Genomic DNA, 21,571 nt, shown 5'->3' on the forward strand with positions numbered 1-21,571 from the left:
AAGATTTAGGTTTAGTAAAATTAGGTAAGCCGTAACCCCGTCTATATAAAGTATAGGGTGATATAGATTATTATTTATACTAAGGTATAGGTTATCCGCGAAGAGTAGTAATAGGTATACGTGCCTAAGAGGAGGGAGGGGCTACTAAGTACATATTAGCGCTTCCCCTTTTTATAAAAGTAGTCATTTTAGCCCCCCTCTAACCGGGATTTAGGTTACTACTTTTAGCGCGCTTATAGCTCTTACTATTTACTATAGCTTAGGGAGTATATATCTAACTAAGGAGATTACGCATATTATTAAAGGATTAGGTAGTCTCTACTTACGGAGGGGAGTCCTCCCTAGGCCTCCTAAATTTAAAAAGGGCCCTTATAGAGCTACGCTCCCTACCCCCTATATTTAGGGAGTAGAATCTTACTCCTAGCGGCACCCGTAGCGTCCTCCTCTAGAATGTTCTAGGATAGGGTATTTTAGGTTCTACGGGGCTACTAGGCTCCTCTAATATTATTAGTATAGATGCTCTAGGTTATAGCGTTTAGGGGCTAGTTCCTACCTCTTTACCTAGACTATCCCCTAGAGCTATTATGCTTAAAGCCCTAGGCATAACTATTATATAGGGGGTAGCCTCTAGGTTAGGGAGTTCTAATAGTAGTCCCGAAGGGTTATTATACTTAAGGGCTTACTACTTAAGATACCCCTTAACTTTAGAGGCCTAGGTAGCTAGTTCTTTAGGTTAGACGGTATATAGTTCTATTACTTTCGCGTAGGCCGTATTAAGTTAGGCTAAAGCGGTCTTAAAAGACTCCTACTTCTAAGCGCTACTTGCGTCCTAGTAGGCAGGATGTACTAGGTAATGCTAGAAAGATGCCGCTTATCTTATAGATGGCCCCCTTACTATTAGGGGGTCGTATAAGGCCGTTACTAAGTTAATACGTTCCTAGACTTTAGGGGTAATACGCTCTAACCGGGGCCTATATTTACCCTCTACCTAAAAGGCCTTTAGTTACTAGGCTATAAGTATCTCATTATTAGTAGGTAGATCGGCTATATTAGGCTTTCTTAAAGTTATTAGGGCGTTTATTCGGACGTCCCTAGGAAAGATTAGCGGTTAGGATTATAGTTTAGGATTTAAACTCCCTAAGCCTATAGCGGGCCGCTAGTCTTTCTTTAAAGGAAAAGGGTACTATTCCGCTATACTATATAATACCGCATTATCGGCTAGATTAGGGACCGTCGTTATTAAGGAGCGGAAGCAACTTCGTAGTATCTTAGGTCTAGTAGTATTTTATAGGTAACCTTACTAGTCTACGTACACTATAGCGTAGAAATAGGGTTTAGTAACTACTTTTAGCTACTACTATCACGAGTTCGTAACTCTTATATGTAAGCTAAATGTCTATTAATTAATCATTCTCCCCCTTACTAGTAGGGGTCTATCTACTAGGCCTAAGGCCCCTACTATAACTATATCCCCTAGCTACTTAAGGGGCCTATGCCCCCGCTTATAGCGGTACGCCGTAAAAGGCGAACGCGTCATAGGATGCTTAATTAACTAGTACTAATACTAGTAGGAATTTACCCCTTATGTACCGCTTAGCCTTATGCTAATAGACTACGATCCTACCGTTTAACCTCCTCTAGTTTATAACTTTACTCCGGACCGCGACTATAGCTAGAGTTCCTTATTTCCTAATTTAGGCTCCTTAACGTCTTTAGTCTCGTCCTCTAGTAACGGCTAGACTACTATAGCCTAGGGAGGATGAGTAGGCTTATATAGGCACTTACTAACGAAGTAAGTATTACTACCGTAACATAGATAGAGCTTAGATATACGTTATTAGCTTACTTCCGCGTCTAATACCTACTTAGCACGCTAGATAGCTAAGTAGGCTAGACTAGTAGGCTCCTATTCTATAGCCTTAGGGGTGGTACTTATTTAATTTAACCGTTCTTACGGCGTTATCGCGGTACTACTAGGGGTCTAACCTATTAACCTGCCTTTACGGAATCGGCCGTTAGCCTAGTAACCGCCGTTATACGCGCTACTATTATTATTTCTAAGTCTCTCTATAGAATTACTAACTTAGGTAAGAAGGGCTATATACTAGTCCTAAGACTCTCCTCCTAAGGCTAACCCTACTATCTAGGCTAATAGTTTACGGCTTAGCGTGTTCTCTAGGAGGCTAATCTTAGCTAAATCCGGCTACTTATCGCCCCTAGCTAACTATAAGACCCGATTAAACTCGGTAAAAAACTCCTAGAACGGTGCTTCCTACTAGCGTAACGCGTATATCTAGCGTTACGCGTTTACTACTTAGTAAGGATCGCTATAGATTAGCTCTAGGTATATAAGTAGTTACTTAAAGGTTATACTAGGATCATCCCTATGTTATTTAAACTAGGGCGTCATTTAGTAGGCGGCTTTACCGCTAAGTTTAGCCTAGATAGTAAATAACTAAGTCTTTAGCGCGTAGTTAGTATAGTCTAGGCTTATCTTATTATGAACTATATCTATCTACGCGTCTAGTCCGTCCCTATCGCCCTCATAAACGGGCATCTCTAGTAAGATCTTAGTTAGTTTACCTACTTAGTATTCACGCTCCTTCTTATTAGCCTAGTAGGCCATCTATTACTATAGTAACTAAATAACGTCGGGATCTAATAGACCGGCGGTCGGTTAGTAGTATAGCTACTAGTTCTACTATTACGTACGGAGCGCTTCCTACTACTATTAGTACGCCTATTCTATAAGGTAGGCCTGCTCGTCTAGGGGTAACCCCTACTACTACTACTATAAGGCTGCCTACTAGGCGGCCTAATCGTCTTACTACTATTACTATAAGGCCGCCTACTAGGCGGCCTAATCGTCTAGCTACTACTACTCTATCGTCTATTAATAACTAATTAAATGTTAGGAGATTAAGACGTAGACACGTAAGTTAACTCCTTTTTTATAGTAATGATTAGTTATAGTAAGCTAGTCTTACGACGGTAGGATTAAAGTACTAATCTAAGCGAGTATATATAGAGAATCGGCACTTTAAGCCTAACGCTTTAACCGTAGGATCTATCCGAGGATGTAAACGGTTAGAAACCGTAATAAGAGGTAGATAAGAGGTTATAGACGATAATATAATACTAGAGCATCTAGCTACGCGCCTGCCCTCTAGTATACCTACCCTCTAGTACGCCTACCCGTAGAGCTTAAGCTAATAATAAAGCATATAGACTCCCTTTAACTACATTCGAACTAATTAGCTACTAGGGTTCTTTAGGTTAAGTAGGCGCTTTAATTTACCCTCTAGGTTTATAGGCGTTTAGTAATAAAGCATATAGACCTTTAGCTATACTTAACTAATTAGCTAGTAGGGTTCTTTAAGTTAGGTAAGCGCTTTAATTAGCCCTTAGGGGTTATAGGCTTCTATAATCTTAGACCTTTACTAAACTATCTACTAATAACACTAAATCTTACGCCGGACCTACTTAGGCTATTCTACTTAGTAGTATCTACTACATCTTACCCTCTCTATTAGAGTATACGAACGCCTAGACACCCTTAATTTTAGTAAGAATCCTACTACTAGCTATAAGGACCGCGGCTCTAAATTTAGTAGTTCCCGTTCTAATAATAGACGCCGCCTTCGTGGCGTGTAAGTTATGGGAGTACTAGGTCTTAAACTATTTAGTAGATAACCCTATAGCCTCGGTATACTTAGTATATAGGGCTCCTAACTACCCCCTCTTAGCCTCCGCTTTAGTATTCCTCTTAATCCTACTAGCCTACTACCTTATTATTTCCGGCCTACTTTCTCTAATAGTATAGGAGAGTTAATAACCTAGGTATCTTAGACGTCTCCTAATTACGTCTCTAGTACTTATTATGAATTAGTGTTAGAGGCCTAAGAATAAGTCTAGACTGTTCTAGACTCTTCTAGACCTCTTCTATTACTAAGAACTTATTCCTACGGGTTCTTTTAGATTCTAGCCCTTATTCTAGATTGTCTTATTACTAAGGCCTAGAATCTTCTAGTCTAGATTAATTAGAAATCGTCTTCTATTAATAGAAGAACCTATTACTAATTACCTAGAGATAGAACTCTCTAGAATCTATAGGTTCTTCTATATAAACACCCTTAGGTAGCCTGCTAGTTAGTCCTTTAAGGAAGTTCTCTTATAGTAAAGAATCTACTACATTCTCTACTATAAACCATCTACCATACGGTATATAATAAAGATATTACTTATCTTTATAGAATACCGCTAACAGGTTATGAGCCCGGCTAATAGTAATCTATAGATTACTATATAGCTTGCCTTATAATTTATAAGTAGGATTTTACTTCCTTCCCTACTTATAAGAAAGAATATACTATTCTTTCTATACTAGACCGCTCTTATAAGTAAGGCTTAGTAAGACTATCTTAGTGGATAGCTATTAAGCTAAACTTATAAAGAAGTCTAGGAAAAGCCTACTTATTTATATAAGTAAGGCATTTTTAGGGTAAGGACTAGTATCCTAAGCCCTATCCTTAGGCTCTTAGCCTATCGAATTTTTTCCTAGGACCGTCGGGCCTATATCTACCTAGGATTTTATTCTAGAACCTTCTAGTAGTCTAGAATAACCTTATTTACTACCTATTCTTTACCTTTCTCCGCCTTTCTCCGGATTTCCTCACATTTCTATTAACTACGTTGATATAAGGTGTGGCTGCGCGGCCTCTATACCATATTAGGCCTAAGCGTTACCCGTTTACACTAGTTCCCGCTAGTGTCTTGGCACGAGGAGCACCAAAACTTCACGACACTTCGAAACGTTTTCGACCCGCATCGACCTGAATACTTTGCTTAGTAAGCAAAGTAGTATACCGTTTTGAAGAGAAAAACTCGGCGGACAAGGATCTGAAATCAGATTCCTTATATCTCTACTCCCGGCTAAGTTATTAGAGAAAACATCGATACTCTAATAATCTCCCTACTTTCTATTAGGTGCATCAGGCCCGTTAGCACCTAGTAAACTTCGAGACTTCATACACTTATAGTTTCCGCTTAAAACTATAAGTACATAGAGTTTTATACTCTAAAGACCTCTATAAGGTATAAAATCTTTAATATACCTTAAGAAAGGAACATCTTCTACTAGGAAATATGGGAAAAGAATTCCCTAGCATTCCTAAACTTAAAGGCCCTGAGAACTAGGAGTCTTAGCGATCTACTATAAATGATATAGTGATTGTAGAAGGGCTAAAAGCCTATCTAGACTCTAAATCTCAACCTAAAGTAGAAGATCCTACCTAGGAGGTTAATGATGCTAGAATAAGGACTTTCATTAGGACCTCTATAGATCCTAAACTTTATTCTAGCATTGCCCATTATAGAACTGCAAGTTCTATGGGAGAAGCCCTTAGAAAAAGATGTGAATCTAAGGGACTTTCATGGGAAGTCTTATACTTTATAAGGCTACTAAGCCTTAAAGATACGGGAGATATTAATACCTAGTTGGCTAATCTATTAGATGAGATAACCCTATTATCTCAGACTAAGATGGCCTTAACGGAGAGGCAGAAACTAGGTATATTCTTTAGTAATATACCTAGTAGCTATTCTTCATGGAGCGCCGTAGCCCAGCTAGGGCTAAAAGAAGAGACTACTCTAGACCACCTTATAGAGCGTCTAGTAGAAGAGTCTCGGCGCCGAGAACTAGAAGAAGAAAGCAATACTGCCCTTATTACTACAACTAGTAATAAAGGGAAATCTTCTTCTAAAAAGAACGCCTCTACTTATAATAATAAGAGTACTAAGAAGTGCTCTTATTGTAAAAAGAATGGCCATCTAGAAAAGGACTGCTATAAAAGAGCTAGGAATTTAAAGGGTAAAGAAAATAATAGTAGTCCTACGGATTTAGAGGATACCCTACACATTACGGGTTATACCTCTTATTTTACCGCGGGTCCCGGCCTAAATGACTGGATTCTAGATACCGGCGCTACAGCCCATATGTCTAGACATAAATATCTCTTTACTTCTTTAAAAGAAGTAAATTTACCTATAAAACTAGGTAAAGGAGAGATCTATGCTAAAGGAATAGGTACTATACCTATTACCTTTAAGTACGCTAATAGAAGGATAAATCTAACCCTTCTAGACGCTCTCTATATCCCCGATTTATCTATAAATCTTATCTCTATATCTAGGCTATATACACATGGTATATATCTAGATATAAAGAACTTAAGACTTATAGATAAAAGAGAGCAGATATATGCCGAAGTTTTACTTTAGAATAACCTATTTATACTACCTAAGGTAGAATCTGCTATAAATCACTTATATATAGTAGATTTAAACCTATAGCATAATAGGTTAGGGCATATAAACTTAGAAGCTCTTAGGGCACTACTACCTGTTAAGGGTAGTAAAATAGACTATTCTATATGCCCTTTAGCTAAATCTAAGCATACTATATCTACTACACTAGTAGCGGTCTCTAAACCTTATGAGAAGATAGGTCTAGATGTCGTAGGACCTATTACTCCTAAGGGAATAGGGGGATACACCTACTATATAGCCTTTATAGACTATTATAGTAGGTTTACATGGGTATTCCCCCTATTTACTAAAGGAGAAGCCTATAATAAGATAGTTTACTATCTTAAACTTATAGAGCCGCATGGTAAAGTCCAGTCTTTAAGGCTAGATAATGGCCTAGAATATGGGGGAACTCAGCTAGATTTACTAGCTGAAAATAAAGGAATAACTCTAGAAAAGAGTTCTCCTTATAGCCTAGAGTAAAACGGGCTTATAGAGAGGACATATGGGTTAATAGATACTATTACCTGTTGCCTTCTCTTAAATTCTAAGGTCCCCCTTACCTTCTAGCTAGAGGCTATTAAAACCGCCACTTATATTCTAAACCGGACCCCTAAGAAGTCCCTAGAGGGTATTTCGCCTCTAGCCCGGCTAAATATAGCTAAGGGCAGGTCTCCTACTATAAATCTCTCTTATATAAAGACTTTCGGAAGTAAAGTCTTTATAAACATCCCTAGAGAAAAGCGTACTATATCCTCTAAGTATTCTCCACGCTCTAGGCCTAGTATATTATTAGGCTTTAAGGGGGAGCATATTTATAGATGCTGGGATATAGAAAAATAAGCTATTATACGCACTAGGGATGCTACCTTTAAAGAGGATGAATTTCCTTCTCCCTATACTAAAAGTATAGAAGATAAGGAAGATATAGACTATACTAAGCCTATATTTCCTTCTTCTATAACTAGCCCTCCTAATAGACTAAGATCTAGGTCTATAACTACTATAGATACTAGTAGGGAGGAGCCTAGGAGAAGTAAGCGCCTTAGAGAAAAATCCTCTAAGGAATCGACTACTATAGAGGCTACTATTAATAGCCCTATAGAAGAAGTACCTTATCCTCTTAGAGAGACCTTTAAAGAGGTTAGAATCCCTAGTAGTAGCAGCTATGTTACTATAGAAGGCCTAAGTAATATAGAGGAAGATATCTCTTATTACTTACTCTATAGTAATAGGGAACCTACTACTACTAAAGAAGATGCCTATAGACGCCTTAACTAAGGTACTTACTAAGGCTCTCTTTACTAAATTCCTCTCTATTACCCTGCGTAATAAGTTAGGGGGAGTGTTAGAGGCCTAAGAATAAGTCTAGACTGTTCTAGACTCTTCTAGACCTCTTCTATTACTAAGAACTTATTCCTACGGGTTCTTTCAGATTCTAGCCCTTATTCTAGATTGTCTCATTACTAAGGCCTAGAATCTTCTAGTCTAGATTAATTAGAAATCGTCTTCTATTAATAGAAGAACCTATTACTAATTACCTAGAGATAGAACTCTCTAGAATCTATAGGTTCTTCTATATAAACACCCTTAGGTAGCCTACTAGTTAGTCCTTTAAGGAAGTTCTCTTATAGTAAAGAATCTACTACATTCTCTACTATAAACCATCTACCATACGGTATATAATAAAGATATTACTTATCTTTATAGAATACCGCTAATAATTAGTAACCTCGACCTATCCTATAACCTCTAATTATATCTCTAGTATATACTATAATTTAGAGATATTAGAAAGTAAGGCCCCCTCTCCTATTTATAAATCTAGTACTAAGACTTACTACTACTACTACTACTACTATTATTAGTCCTCTCTTACTCGAATAAGGAGCTATAGAGAACTAGGCGGCGTTCTATGCATCCGTATAAGGTTTTACTTAGTGATAACGTGAGAGAGTTAGTTATTATAGGCGCGAATACGCGCCTAATACATCTTATACTCTAATAGATTCCCTATCTTATAGGTTCCTTCACTCCCTAGGGTTAATTAAGTCTCTAGGGTTAATTAAGTCTCTAGGGTTAATTAAGTCCCTAGGGTTAATTAAGTCTCTTAAGCTGCCTACTTAGCCCACTTCTTCTCCTTACTCTTTCTCTTCTTCTCTTATCTAGCCTTTTCTACCTACTCTTCTATATATTAGATAACCGGTCCTTTAAGGTGCTTAAGTAGTCGCTAACCTATTATCTCTAGATGCTTCTACTCCTTTAATAATAGGACCTCCTCGCATAAAGCATCTAGTATTAATAATTCCTAGAACTCTATACTCTTACGCCTACTAAAAAAATGCGCTATTTACTAGTACTAGGCGTCCCTTATAATTAGCGCTAGTATTAACCGGAATCGCCTTATATACCTACTATACTTATCTTCTATAACCTCTAATAACTACTTATTAATAGACTCTAAGGTAAACCCTAGCCTATACCCTACTTTTAGACACCTTAGCTTCTTTAGCTATAGTAGGGCTAGTATAAAGATTAGGAATAGTACTAGATTATAGTAACTATAGTAGCGTTTAACTAGTATAGGAGGTAGTCTAGCACCGCGTAGTAATTTATTCTCTCTAAGATACTCTAGGAATACTCTCTAGTAGTATCCATTAATTATATCTTTCTAAACCTTATCTAGTTCCCTCCGGTTTACTATATCCCGTTTAGTCTATAATAGGACTCTAGATAAGTTAGTCCTAACTAGAGTACTAGATATAGTAGCTAACTACTAGGATGAGTTATCTATAGTGTTACTAGTAGGATTACTTAACTATATAACTTATCTTAACTCTCTCTACGCCTACTAGGTCATGTTCCTAGTCCCTTTTAGATATCCTAGTAATAGGACCGGAGCCTTTTTTAGAGACCTTATATCCTCTTTTAGCTAATCCCGGCCCTAGTTATTAAAGGCCTAGTATAGAAGAAGCATAATTCCTTAGCTTATTTATCTAAAGCCATGTCTACTATAACTAAGTCGCTACTAGATATCTCTAAGAGATTATTTAGGTAGGAAGTCCTATATAATAATACGCTCTACGTCTAGGACGTTAATACCTATTCTAAGAGAGGTTATTACTACTATAATGTATATAGCTAAGTCCGGCTTATAGAACTCCTTATATTAATCGTCCTTATTAAATTCCGTAACCCGCGATGTAAACTTACTAATAACGTTTATTACGCATCTACCTTTCCTATTATAACCCTAACTATATCGTTTATTAGTAGTATAGTCCTTTATCTTAGTAATGAGGATAGATTAAAGGTAAGTTACTATATTCTAGACTATCCTAATACTATTAATAAAAATAATCGTCTTTAGTATCTACTTAGGGGTACTTATCTATATAGAGGCGCTAATACTCATATCTAGTATAAAGTAGAGCCCCTTAAATAATCCTTTCTAGCCTCTTAGGATTAGACGCACGTAGATAGAGATATTAGGGCAATTAATTAACGTGTAAATTACCTATATCTAGCCTAGCTATGGCCCTTTATTTAGGAACCTAGCATCTCTTTTAATAGCCTACTTAGTCTTATTATCTATTATAGCTAAATAAGTAAACTAGATAGTCTCTAGGCTAAGGAAACCATGTAGCTCCTTTAAAATAGTAAAGTATAGCCGGAAACCTACCTACTACTTAATAAGATGATACTTATTAATAATAAGCATGCTAATCTTAGTCTTAATAGACCGTAACACCGTATAGACCTCCTCTTCTACTACCTACTTAGGCCTAAAGAGGATATAAGTATATTTCCCTACTTAGACCTCTACTAAGAGTCTTAGGTTCTCTACTTTACTCTCTAAATTAATAAGATAGGGCCTATATCTACTTAATCTTCTAATATTAGCCCACTATTTATTACCTAGTTTACTAAGCGGGATAATCTAAATAGTTACCTAGCCGGTTAAGATAGTATACGCATATAAGATAAGGCTTTTCCTAAATCTAGTCTAAGTAATTAGAATTATATAACCTTTCCTAAAGATTAACCTCTATAAGGTATAAATCTACTCCTAATATAGCTAGAGGTTTACCCTAGGCTTCATCTTATTAAGGATTCTTATAAGATAGAGTTATAACGTTACTTCTTAGAACTCTATATTATCTAAGTAACGTGCTAGGCTAATAATATCTTTTAGGGCCTATAGCCTTATTTATAGAATCTAACTAAAATAACGCGTAAGGTTATGCTCTACTTTAGATATAGTATTAAACTAGGGCTCTAGGATAGTTATTTAGGTTAAAAGATTATCCCCTAACTATAACGCCTTATTACTAATACTAGATCTAAAACTTAATATAAGGTTAGAGCCTATACTAGATCGCGTACGAAGTTAATTACGTTAGCCCTTAGGCGTAGATTTTAGGGTATATAGTATATAACTACTACTATATTAGCTATTAAGAGTAGCCGTCTATTTTAGTAGTTTAGGTTATAGTTCCTTCTACCTATACGCTTACGCCTAAGATTACTTACCCCTATAATTACCTACTATTAGCTCTTAGGGTTCCTTAAGTTTATAGGGTTCCTTAAATTTATAGGGTTCCTTAAGTTTATAGGGTTTCTAGGGTCTACTAATACAGACTTAGCTATATATATTTAGTATATACTTTAGAAAGGTAAGCACTTTAATGTCTATAACGTAACTAGTACTAATACTAACATTTATAATATCCTAGTAAACTTTTATAATGCCCTTATATCTTTAATTTAACGTCTCTTAAAATTCTAACTACTAGTTACGTGCTATAACTAACTAAATAGGATATATAGATGCCGCCTAGAAACCTACTAAAACTTAGCCTAAGTCGTCCTCTTTTAATATAATAGGATTTAGAATCTAAAGATAAAATAGCGTATATATAATTTAATAGGGGTTTATATTATTATTATTAGATTATACCTTTAATCTAGAGGAGGGTCGCCCTATATACTTTAGGGGGGCATAACTTTTAATACTTTAATATAAATTAACATGAACTCTTAAGACTATAGGGCTAAAATAGATATTCTATAAAAGTATAAGCTTTAAAGAATGTAGGAAAGTATAAAGTAAGGTAGTATAATAATATATTATAGAGTTATAGCGTAGTAAATTCTAGCCTCCTAAAACCTTATATATAAATAAGTTTAAGTTACTCTTAGACGCGTCACTAAGGGCACCGCCTTATGTAGGCGCTAGCTAGATATAGCTTAGATTAAGCCTTAACACTCTAGAGGCCCTAGGGTTATTTAGTAATCACAACGCCCGAAGCGACACCCGTCTGATTCATGAGATAATCTCCATGTCTCTCTAGACCTCCGCGTTATCCAAGCTCCACTCCTGATGAATCTCCTAAGCGGCTCATTCCTTTTAGATCCTCTTTTTTGCTCTGACCTCTTTTCCGGTCAGTTTCTCTAATCATTTGCTCTTTTCTGTCGAGCGCCATGCTACCAACGGCGACATTCGCGCAAAAGACTGCGCATTCATCGATCATCAAGGCGGGAGACTCCCATCACTAAAGAATACGTTTGGTGTTTCACAAATGACACTTCGCTAAGCCATGATTGCCCAAAGCCCGGGACAGAGCAGCAGAGCAGAGCTCTTGCACTATGACCTCGATTGGCTGATCCCGACGCCCTGACCGCGTCCAAGTTTTGGACTGTTGCAAACGTCTCAAGGGTCTCATTTCTTGACGCACTGGATGCCACTTTAACAGCACATGTTTGGAAGCTCCAGTTCTCGAGCAGGAGAATGGCGGAAAAGGGACTCCACACTCCGCGCTAATTTATAGGCGTGGGCAGAGTCGCCAAGAGCAAGACATCATCCTCCCGTCGCGATGCTGTTGCTGAAAGTGGTCCTGTTCGCGCTCCCAGTCCTTTCTTCCGTGGCCCCCCGCCCGGCCACTAGGACACGGAACAAAACTTCGCACTGTCAGCACAAAAGTACAAACGATCCACCATTTTGAGGACAACACTTGGGCCGAGAATCTTGCCATTCGCCAGGACGGAACCCTTCTCGTCTCTTTGCTTTCCAAGCCCCAGCTCTACTCGATCGACCCCACTGTATATCCGTACAATGTCCAATTAGCCCACGAATTCGATGGTTGCGCAAGCGTCCTCGGCATCGCCGAAAACAGGAAAGATGTCTTCGCCGTTGTCAGGGGAAACTTTTCCATGGAAGTGACGGAATGGGTTCCCGGGACCTTTAGCATCTGGAGGGTGCAATTCACGCCGGACGGCGTGTCCGAGTCGTCGCAAATCACCGAGATACCAGAGGCAGGCGGCCTCAACGGAATCGCAACCGTCAATTCCGAATCGGCCATCCTGCTCGTAGCGGATTCTGTCAACGGCGTCGTCTGGCGCGTCGCTGCCGACACTGGAGACCGCGTCGTCGCGCTCAAGGACGAAACCATGGCACCGCTCGAAAACGCATCTACGCCAATCGGCGTCAACGGCATCAAGTTCAAGAATGGATACGTCTACTACTCCAACACGAACAAGCAAATACTTTGCCGGGTCGCCGTCGATACCGATAGTGGAATGGCCACCGGGCCTTTTGAGATTCTCGCCACCTCCTTCATTGCGGACGACTTCGCCGTAACTGTCGACGGTTACATCTACGCCGCCGGCAACGCCGCGAATGACGTCAAAAAGTACCACAACAATGGGACCTGGGAATCAATTACCGGCGACTCTGAGCTCGTTGGGCCGACTTCTGTCGCTTTTGGGCGATCTTTCGAGGACGCCGACACGCTGTATATAACCAAGAAGAAGACACCAGGCCTTGTAAAGATAGGCATATAAGTCTGACCATCAAACTTGAAAGAGAGGAGGAATCATGCAAGGATCAAGTGGAATTGAGTTGGAAGAAGAAGAAGAGGAAGAAGAATGAAGAGATTGAGAGAAAACAATGAGCGCCACGCTGTACAGTGGCTAATCGACAGAGAGAAACAACATACCACGCCCAACACCCTAAAGAATAATCGAAATCGCAAGCGTTTTCGCTGATGCTTCGCCTTGTATGCAAATCACAACTCAAAGTACCAACCCATGCTCCTCCTCTTCAAATCGCGTCTCCAGGGTCTTTGCTCGACCCACTCGACCATCTGGCCCATTCGGACTCCCTCTTCATCCAACACGCAATCCTTCTCCGTCAGACCGTCTTCGACGTGGAAAACGGCAATCTCGACGCGCCGGGCCGGTGGTTGCGTGATGTGCATTTTCCTCCACGACGCCTCTTTCGGATCGTGAGCTCTGTCGCCACGTAGTATGGCGTCGCCGCCGTAGGACACCATGGGCATGTATCCGCCGTCGTAACCTTCTTCCGGGTCGTTGAGTATGCCCAGTCTAAACTTTTTGGCCAGCACTTTGTTGAGTTGAGGTTTGATGGTCCGAGGCAATGTCTTTAGGTCGCCATTGTTGGCGGGCCCGTCAGTGAGTGATGCGTTTTGGTGCTTTGCTCGCCGGCAAGGAACAGGTGCCAGGAAGAGGGCTCGTTGCAGCGTCGTCGAATGCCGGATGGTGGCGTTCCAGATGTGGCAGACCTCGTGTGCCGCAATCAGAGATTGAAAAGGAAGTTGAAGAAGAACTTGTTCCAGCAGCTCAATGGTGAAGAGGACCTGGTGGGCGGCGGAGGACATGTCGAGCCTTGAAGTGTTGAGCATGCGCGTGCAATTCCATGGCTTCAAGTACCCCTGCCCCTGATGCACGTATGGCTTGACGATAGAGTGCTGACGCTCAACTAGCAGTGACAGGTTGCTAGCGCTGACAGTCGTGACGGTATAGCGTCGCCGCGGACGTCGTACACGGCTCGCTTGAGTACAGCATTGTTGAATGTCGAGCTGGCAAGTTGTTCAGCACTGCGCTGAAAACCCTCGGGGTGCCCGAAGAGGAAGTTGGATGATCGACAGACACTTTTACGCTTCCGGGTACAGGAAAGCGCAAACAATCCGTCGCCAAAGTCTGGAGCTCACTCACTGGCAGGAAAGCTAGGCTGTCTTCGTGGCTAGTGTCGGATAAGCCTCCCTGTTCGAGAACCTCACCTCTGCTTCATTCGACATTTGTCATCGACTTGGATCCATGGGACTTCGACACATGCATACACCTACAGAACGAAGAATCGGCTGTCCGTTCTGCTACTCTGCAGCTACTCTCAGCACCAAAAGGTCAAAACATATGCACCAAGCGGCGACCAATTCTTTGGACAAACAACTGACCAGATTGTCCCCGCACCCGTAGAAAAAGGCTCGAAAATAGCACAGCAACATGCCAATCAGCCGCCTCACTCAGCACAGCTTTTGCCTCGCTCTACTACCTGAAACCATCGTTGCCCCAGGGCAGCAGCCAAGCGGTGCCCATTAAGGTGTAGTTAGATCGCTGCGACGCGGGCCAGCCCGGCGGGAATGACCCTGGCTCCCGTTGCGCTTTTCAAGGACGTTTTCACAAGGCACCTCTTGCTGCAGGAAAAACACGAGGTGACTGGCATACATAGTGTGTCCGACGGTACCGTTGCCCTGGCACGATGCAAGGGCGGACTCGGAACTAGCTGGCATGATCTAGGATGCTCCTGGAACTGCGAAAAAGAAAGCAAAAGACTTTGTTCCTGCGGCGAAGCTGAAGTATCTCCAGCGCAAGCAAAGCATGATACCCAGTACCAGCAGCATTGCTAGGCGACTCGACCTTTGTCAATTCGGAATCCAGACACATATTGGCGGTGGTGGAGCTTGGACCTTTCGACGTCATTTCCTGCCGATCCGGCCCGTGTGGAGAGCGATTGGCCTCATTCTTCAGGCTTTTCAAGATCCGTGAGCTTGAAAATTGCGCAACGAAACGACAGAGCTGTGCATCTTGTCACTTTCCGTTCTTCAGTGCTTCAAGAACATGCAAATCGGCTTGTAATTGGTGATGATACTTTTGCCCGGTCAAGCTGGACGATTAAAGCACCTTCAGCAATTCTGTTTCGACGGTCCCCGGCGCGTTGTTTGCCTGCGGCTTACCCCCCCATCAGGAACCCAAGGCCCTTTGCTTCAGCTCCTCGAGCATCAGAAAATTGGGCCAAGGACAGAGCATCATCATTGCCTTTAAACCTCACTGCTATTCTTCCGTCATATGCAGCCGCTCTCGCCAATCACAATTTCCGGAATGATCCCCTTGCAGACAGGATCGGCTTATCTTCTGTCATGATTGATCTCATTGGTTGCACAGAGGCAAGGCAACTCTTGAATCTGCCTGTCTTGGGGTGAAGGAATAGAGGCCGTCTTCGGTTTATAGACATCAAAAAACACCCAAAGACGTTCTGCAAAACGATGAAAAACACAGAAAAGGAAGCACCAAAAGGTTTTGCCATAAACACAGGGCTGCTAACAACGGTAGAGCCGCATTAATAGTACTGCCATGCACACGGGCCGGCATCGGCAACTCTGCTCTTGCGTGCGATGTCATGGGTCCGGGCGGCAGATGCAACATAGCGTTGGATGAAAGAAAGGACATCCTGGCTCCCACATTCGCGCCCAAACTTTAAAGGCAACTTACTGCCATCAAACGTCCGTGACCGCGTCGTCTTCTCCATGTTTCTACGCTGCCCACGAGTTTGGAGGCCGATTGGACGTAGAGGCCGCTTTCTCTTCATCGCCGCATATTTGACGCTATCAATATACCTCTACTCGTCGTTGCTGGACGATCCGATACTCTCGAGCAGCAACAATGGCCCAAGTCCGATAGACAAACTTATCGAGGAAGCTCAAACTACTTTTGCCCAGGTCCTCGAGGGGCGCTCGAATACAGTCCGGAGCGCCGCGGCGCGGTATCGCATCAGAAGAGGGAGACATCCGCCACCGGGATTCGACGCGTGGTTTGAATATGCGCAGAGTCGAGACGCCATCATTGTAGAAGATTTCTTTGATCAAATCTTCCATGACTTGGAGCCATTTTGGGGACTGCCAGCAAGATATACTCGCGAGGCAGCTGCCGCTTTTCAGCCCACGGCAGTATCAGTTCGCAATGGCATTGCAACGAAAAGAGACGGAGAAGACCGTGTTTGGATGAATCTGTGGTTTGATCTCGTCAACAGCATTGCGCAGACGCAGTCACTGCCGGATGTTGATTTGCCCATGAATATCAACGACGAATCCCGATTGTTTGCTCCGTGGGAAGACATTAATGACTTCATGGCAAAGAGCAACGCTACCAAGGATATGCCGGAGTCTGCAAATGTCATGCAGCGCTTCAGCGGCCTGAGCGATCTCAAAGACCCGGTGGCACCGCCCGCACAATGGCTCGAAGATTTCAGAGAAATGTGGCCTGCTTTTCGGGACGGGTGCCCCCCTGATAGTCCAGCTCGCCGAAATCAAACGGAACTCGACCTCTCCGTACCTGCTCTAGACTATTTGAACGGCCTTAGCAAGGACTTTCCTCCAGCGTCATATTACGGCTACATTTACAATTGGACCAAAGCTACAGACCCGTGCACGCACGCCCATCTCCGCGGCCTCCACGGCACCTTTATCGAACCGCAATCGACATCCATCACAAAGCGTTTAATTCCTTTGATGGGCGGCTCGAAGCTGTCCAAGAACAACGAGATTCTGATTCCACCGGCCATGTATTGGAGCGACGATGAGCACTACTCGGGCGGTATCGATCACGGAGTCCCCTGGGAGAAGAAGATTTCCAAAATCGTGTGGCGAGGTTCTGGAACAGGAGGGCGAAACCGCGAGCACACATGGCCGCACTTCCAGCGCCATCGGCTCGTTTCCATGATGAACGGGACCACGGTGTCGATTGCTGAGAAGCAGCAGCACAGACAACTGGAGGAGCAACACAAGCAGCAGAAGCAACTGCCACCCAACATGTATAACCCAGATCCAAACACGACAACCTTTGTCCTGCCACCACCCCACCTCTACAACATCGACGCGCACCGCCACGGCCGTCTCGGCGCCTGGCTCTCGCACCTCGCGGACCCCGGCTTCACCGACCTGCTCTGCTTCCCGCACGAAGACGGGCCGCGCTGCTCATACACGGCACCGTACTACAACCCGGTGCCCGACCTGCCCATGCGCCTGCAATACAACTACAAGCTGCTGCCCGACGTCGACGGCAACTCATTCTCGGGCCGGTACCGCGGCTTCCTGCGCTCCTCGTCGCTGCCGCTGAAAGCCACCATCTACCGCGAATGGCACGACTCGCGCCTCTTCCCGTGGATCCACTTCGTCCCGCTCGACAACACGTACGCCGACCTGTACGGCCTGGTGCAATACTTTTTGGGCACGGGCTTCACGGGCAGGGGCGCGCGCGACGACAAGGCCAAGAAGATTGCCCTTGACGGCATGGCCTGGGCCGAGCAGGTCTTGCGCAAGGAGGACATGCAGATTTATGTGTACCGCTTGATTCTGGAGTTTGCGAGGGTGTGTGATGACAAGAGGGCGCTTCTGGGGTGGGTTGATGACCTCAAGGCCGCGAAGGTGCAGTAGCGGGTTTGCATTTGATGTGGTGGAAGGTGTTGCTGCTTGGCCATGGCTTGACTTTTGGTATACCCCTTTCCACTGTTTTCCCTCTTTCTCCTCAGCGTGCTGTTTTTTGGGTTTCGTGGATTTGGTCTCAACAACATGTGGCGGGTCGGCAAAAAGGTTTGCGTGGCATGATGGTTTGTGTCCTTATATGCGCTTTGCTTACGCTTGCTAGACTTGCTGGTTGCTCTATCCGCGGCTTTCCAAGAGCCTGGTCAGATACAAAAAGAGCGCCAGCCAGCAGGGTCTCGCGAGATAGAATCTAATGTATCGAATTCATATCATCCCTGGTTCACAACCGGTGTGAGAAACTCGACGTAACTGTTTGAAACTCCTATCTCACGGCCATGCCGCATCGCCAGATGTCATGCACCCTGGTCTCATCATACACACCAGGTATTTCATTTCGTGCAGGAGCTTCAAAGTCGAGTCAAATGTGGTATAATTTTCAACGATTACCCGAGCCTTTTCTCTGCGAACGTGGTGCCACCGGCTTGAGCTTCTGGCGCAGTTTTGCTAACATAGAATCGCGGCGGAGCCGTTGCTGGTGCAGATCATGCTGCTCCAGTATCTTCTCCTCCTCATCTTCGGCGAAGTTTCCAAAACTCCACACAGCACATCGTGGCTTGGGGTTGCTGAAATTCCGGCCATTGATAGGTCCTTTGGGGTCTCGCTTGCGATTCCTCTTGTTCCTGGGACAAGCCATGACTGCAAAATCCTGTTGACAGTCGGCTGTTTGCCGGACCGACTGTCAGTAGAAGCTTTCGGTTTTCAGATGTCTGTACTGTACAAGCGATGGGCAGCTCGCAAGGTGCAGACACAAATTCATCAGTTTCCCGGGTTATCATTCAAGACCTTGGTTGAGTTTCGTCGAGCTCAGTGAAACAATCAGACAATTTTCACTCCATACTTCCATCATTTATCAGCCTCAGATCCTCTGTCCCTTCGCTCCGCCAACCCAAGCCCCATCTCCTCGACCATCTCCCGCCAATCGCCGCAAGCCTCAACCCACGCGCTGCCCACCATGGAGTGGCACCCAATCGAAGACCACCACAAAATCCCCCACCTCTCCGGCCACAAAAACATCACACTCTGGCGCGCCATCGCCCGCGACTACCTCCTCTCTCCTCCATCGCTCTGTGGGAGAATTCATCGACAAGGACCTCATTCCCACCCGCCCCAATAAAGTCAACTCCTTCACGCTCTCCGGCACCGTCGTTCGCGACTACAACGGCGCCAAGACGATGATCACCTGGGTATTCGGTCGCGAGCGGTATAATAGGGCGCTCGGCGACTTTTTGGATTGGCAGGCGCGCTATGCGCGTGCGCGTTTGGTCTTGAGGGTGTTGGTGGGGGAGGGGCTTGGTTGGAGGCTTCCGATTGATGGTACGGCGTATTTCATGTATGCTTTCAATTGCGATTTTTATGATTCCGATGTGGCAACGGAGAGCAATGGGTGGAAATCGAGGTCGAGTAGTAGGGGTTAATGGCTCGAGTGGTAGGTGGAAGAACCCCAATATGCGAGATGACTTACTGAAACTTGTGCAGTCTGCGGCTGGGACTAGAGGCTCGTTCTATCTCTTCGTTGATGGAAGAATTTGGAAGTGGTCAAACAAGCGATTTTGACTTTGTGCTAGGTGACTAAAAAAGAGGCGTTCGTTAGCGAAGAGACCATTTGACCTGATCTCGAAACTTGCTGTTCGTGACAAACACATCGTTGCAGCCATTGAATGTTCCTCATCCGTTTACGCCAGTCAACTTCGCAGGTAGTCGAATACTCCTCATCCGCCTCCCCTAATCAGCCTTGCAGATAATCGAATGCTTCCCATTCCCCTCCATCCACTCCCGAACACTAACAGCAGCATAAAACATTCCTACACTTCAACGTCACAAGACAGTGGCGCCTCCACACACAACGCAAGCGACGCCACAGCACACGCCAAATCACTCCCGCCACCACACTTGCCGCTGCCGCCGCCGCCGCCGCCCCAACTACAGTGTCAATGTAATCAAAAAGCGCGATCCCTCCCAATTTGTGCTGCTCGAAGCCGCAACTCTTCCTCCCACGCGCCTTTGCACCTGTGTGTAGAGAAAGAAGGGAGGGAAGCAGAGAGAGAGACAGTGCGGGTAGAAAGAACGAAACCAGACGGTCCCCGCTCAGGCACATGAGCGACGACATCACTACGTCGTCAACCCCTGTGCTTTGCTGTGTGCTCACTCACTGCGGTGCTACTTGGAAAGGAGAGGATAGAAGGCTTAGATTGGACAGCATGACAATTACAGCCGCTAGATCCTCAAAGAGGACCATCAAAACACCCCCTTTACCCCTGCCGTCACTCCTCTCCAGTGTGTGAAGAAAGAATCAACGCGCCGAGGTTCCAGCTCTAGGTATGGATGGAGAGCATCTCGCCAAGCGCAATGATAGTAGCAGAAAACAGCTCCCTAGGCGCAGCTGTGAAGGAGAAGAGAGAATCTATTCTGAGCTCTACTGGTGGAGCGAACAACGAGCTCCATGATCCCTCCACTTGCAGTTCCCGCAGGCACCACCCCAGAACCCCACTAACCGAAGATAATCTAGGAAAGGACCCCTTCGTCCGCAGTGTAACCGACACCCTCCAGGCTCATACCCCTCCTCCACCTTATATAGAGCCTCTACCAAGACCCTAGCCCTCTGGATCAGGAAGGCGTTAATATAGCTTAGACAACCACTCCGTAACTGCTCCGGCCGAACCCTCCTACTCCTAATAATGATTAGACGACCGTTTAGCGGCAAGGCAAGGGCTTAACGCTATTCGTCCGTATAGCACACCTAGGCTAGGGCGGCATGCAGAGCTCCATTATTAGTAATAATGTTAACTTACGGTCGTCTGACGGCGGTGATAGGGCTAGATTAAATTATAAGTGACATTAGCATAGATTAAACCCAGGTTCTTTAGCGTTATTTATTTTCTATGATAAGTGTTAGCTAACTATGCCAGCTAGCCAGAAGATATACGCTGCTGGTTAAAAAACCTTACCCGTGTTTTTTACCTTTATAGGTGCCAAGAAAGGTGTTATATAACGCTAACCAAAAACGGTACTATTAGGGATAGCACCAGAACGCTATAGTAGAGCGTATATATAATCTGCCTCACCTACCACCCCACACCATATTTACTTTTCTACGTACGCCTTCTTCCCGTCCCCCTTCCTTTCATTACTCTTACTTCATACCACCCGTCCACTTAGACAACGGCGGGAAGGCCAGTTCTCAGCCCCCCCTCACCCAAAAAGAGCCTAGATAAACTATCCATCTGTAATAACCCTGCACCAACAGTGTACCGAGAATTACACTTCATCGTATGAGATTCTTTAGCCGGGCATCCCTACTCACCTTATAAACGTACGCGGTATCCCCTGTAGATAGCTCCGTCTTGGATAGCCTATGGCTCCAGCAAGACGTAAAATAATCAATCAATCAATCAATCAATCAATCAATCAATCAATCAATCACTCTCCCTCAACCCACACACACACAACACAAACAAAAGCCCAAGCCCGCAACTCAACATCCACGTACGACCATAGCACGCAGAGAATTCGGAACCCCGTCCGCTCTTCCATAGACAAGCTGCGTTGCGGGCGATTAGTAGTTGCGTGGGTGACCAGCAGCGAATCCCGCCTGTCGTACGTTTTGTCCTCGCTTCCTCCCTTTTTTTTTTTTTCTTTTTTCCCTTTGC

The 21,571-nt window shown here is 43.9% G+C and overlaps 4 protein-coding genes across 4 annotated transcripts; 3 read left to right on the top strand and 1 right to left on the bottom strand.

Annotated features, from left to right (window-relative positions):
• Positions 1-12,291: 12,291 nt before the first annotated feature.
• On the top strand, positions 12,292-13,149 carry IWZ02DRAFT_384367 (uncharacterized protein; the record flags this gene model as incomplete). The annotated part of the gene is made up of 1 exon (XM_066765331.1): positions 12,292-13,149. A coding segment is annotated over one exon (858 nt), but the record flags the coding sequence as incomplete, so codon positions are not given.
• A 224-nt stretch (positions 13,150-13,373) lies between these two features.
• Positions 13,374-13,985, bottom strand: IWZ02DRAFT_384184 (uncharacterized protein; the record flags this gene model as incomplete). Its single annotated transcript, XM_066765316.1, has 1 exon — positions 13,374-13,985. The coding sequence occupies one exon, from the start codon at positions 13,983-13,985 to the stop codon at positions 13,374-13,376; it is 612 nt and encodes a 203-aa protein (XP_066619402.1).
• A 1,926-nt stretch (positions 13,986-15,911) lies between these two features.
• IWZ02DRAFT_384420 (endoplasmic reticulum-resident kdel protein) lies at positions 15,912-17,816 on the top strand (the record flags this gene model as incomplete). The annotated part of the gene is made up of 2 exons (XM_066765337.1): positions 15,912-17,117; positions 17,178-17,816. The coding sequence occupies 2 exons, from the start codon at positions 15,912-15,914 to the stop codon at positions 17,814-17,816; spliced, it is 1,845 nt and encodes a 614-aa protein (XP_066619403.1).
• A 592-nt stretch (positions 17,817-18,408) lies between these two features.
• IWZ02DRAFT_484758 (uncharacterized protein) lies at positions 18,409-19,339 on the top strand (the record flags this gene model as incomplete). The annotated part of the gene is made up of 2 exons (XM_066769199.1): positions 18,409-18,663; positions 18,779-19,339. The coding sequence occupies 2 exons, from the start codon at positions 18,409-18,411 to the stop codon at positions 19,337-19,339; spliced, it is 816 nt and encodes a 271-aa protein (XP_066619404.1).
• Between the last annotated feature and the right edge of the window lie 2,232 nt (positions 19,340-21,571).

The sequence above is a fragment of the Phyllosticta citriasiana genome (assembly GCF_038021145.1).
Source record: "Phyllosticta citriasiana strain CBS 120426 chromosome Unknown IWZ02scaffold_14, whole genome shotgun sequence".
NCBI lineage: Eukaryota > Fungi > Ascomycota > Dothideomycetes > Botryosphaeriales > Phyllostictaceae > Phyllosticta > Phyllosticta citriasiana.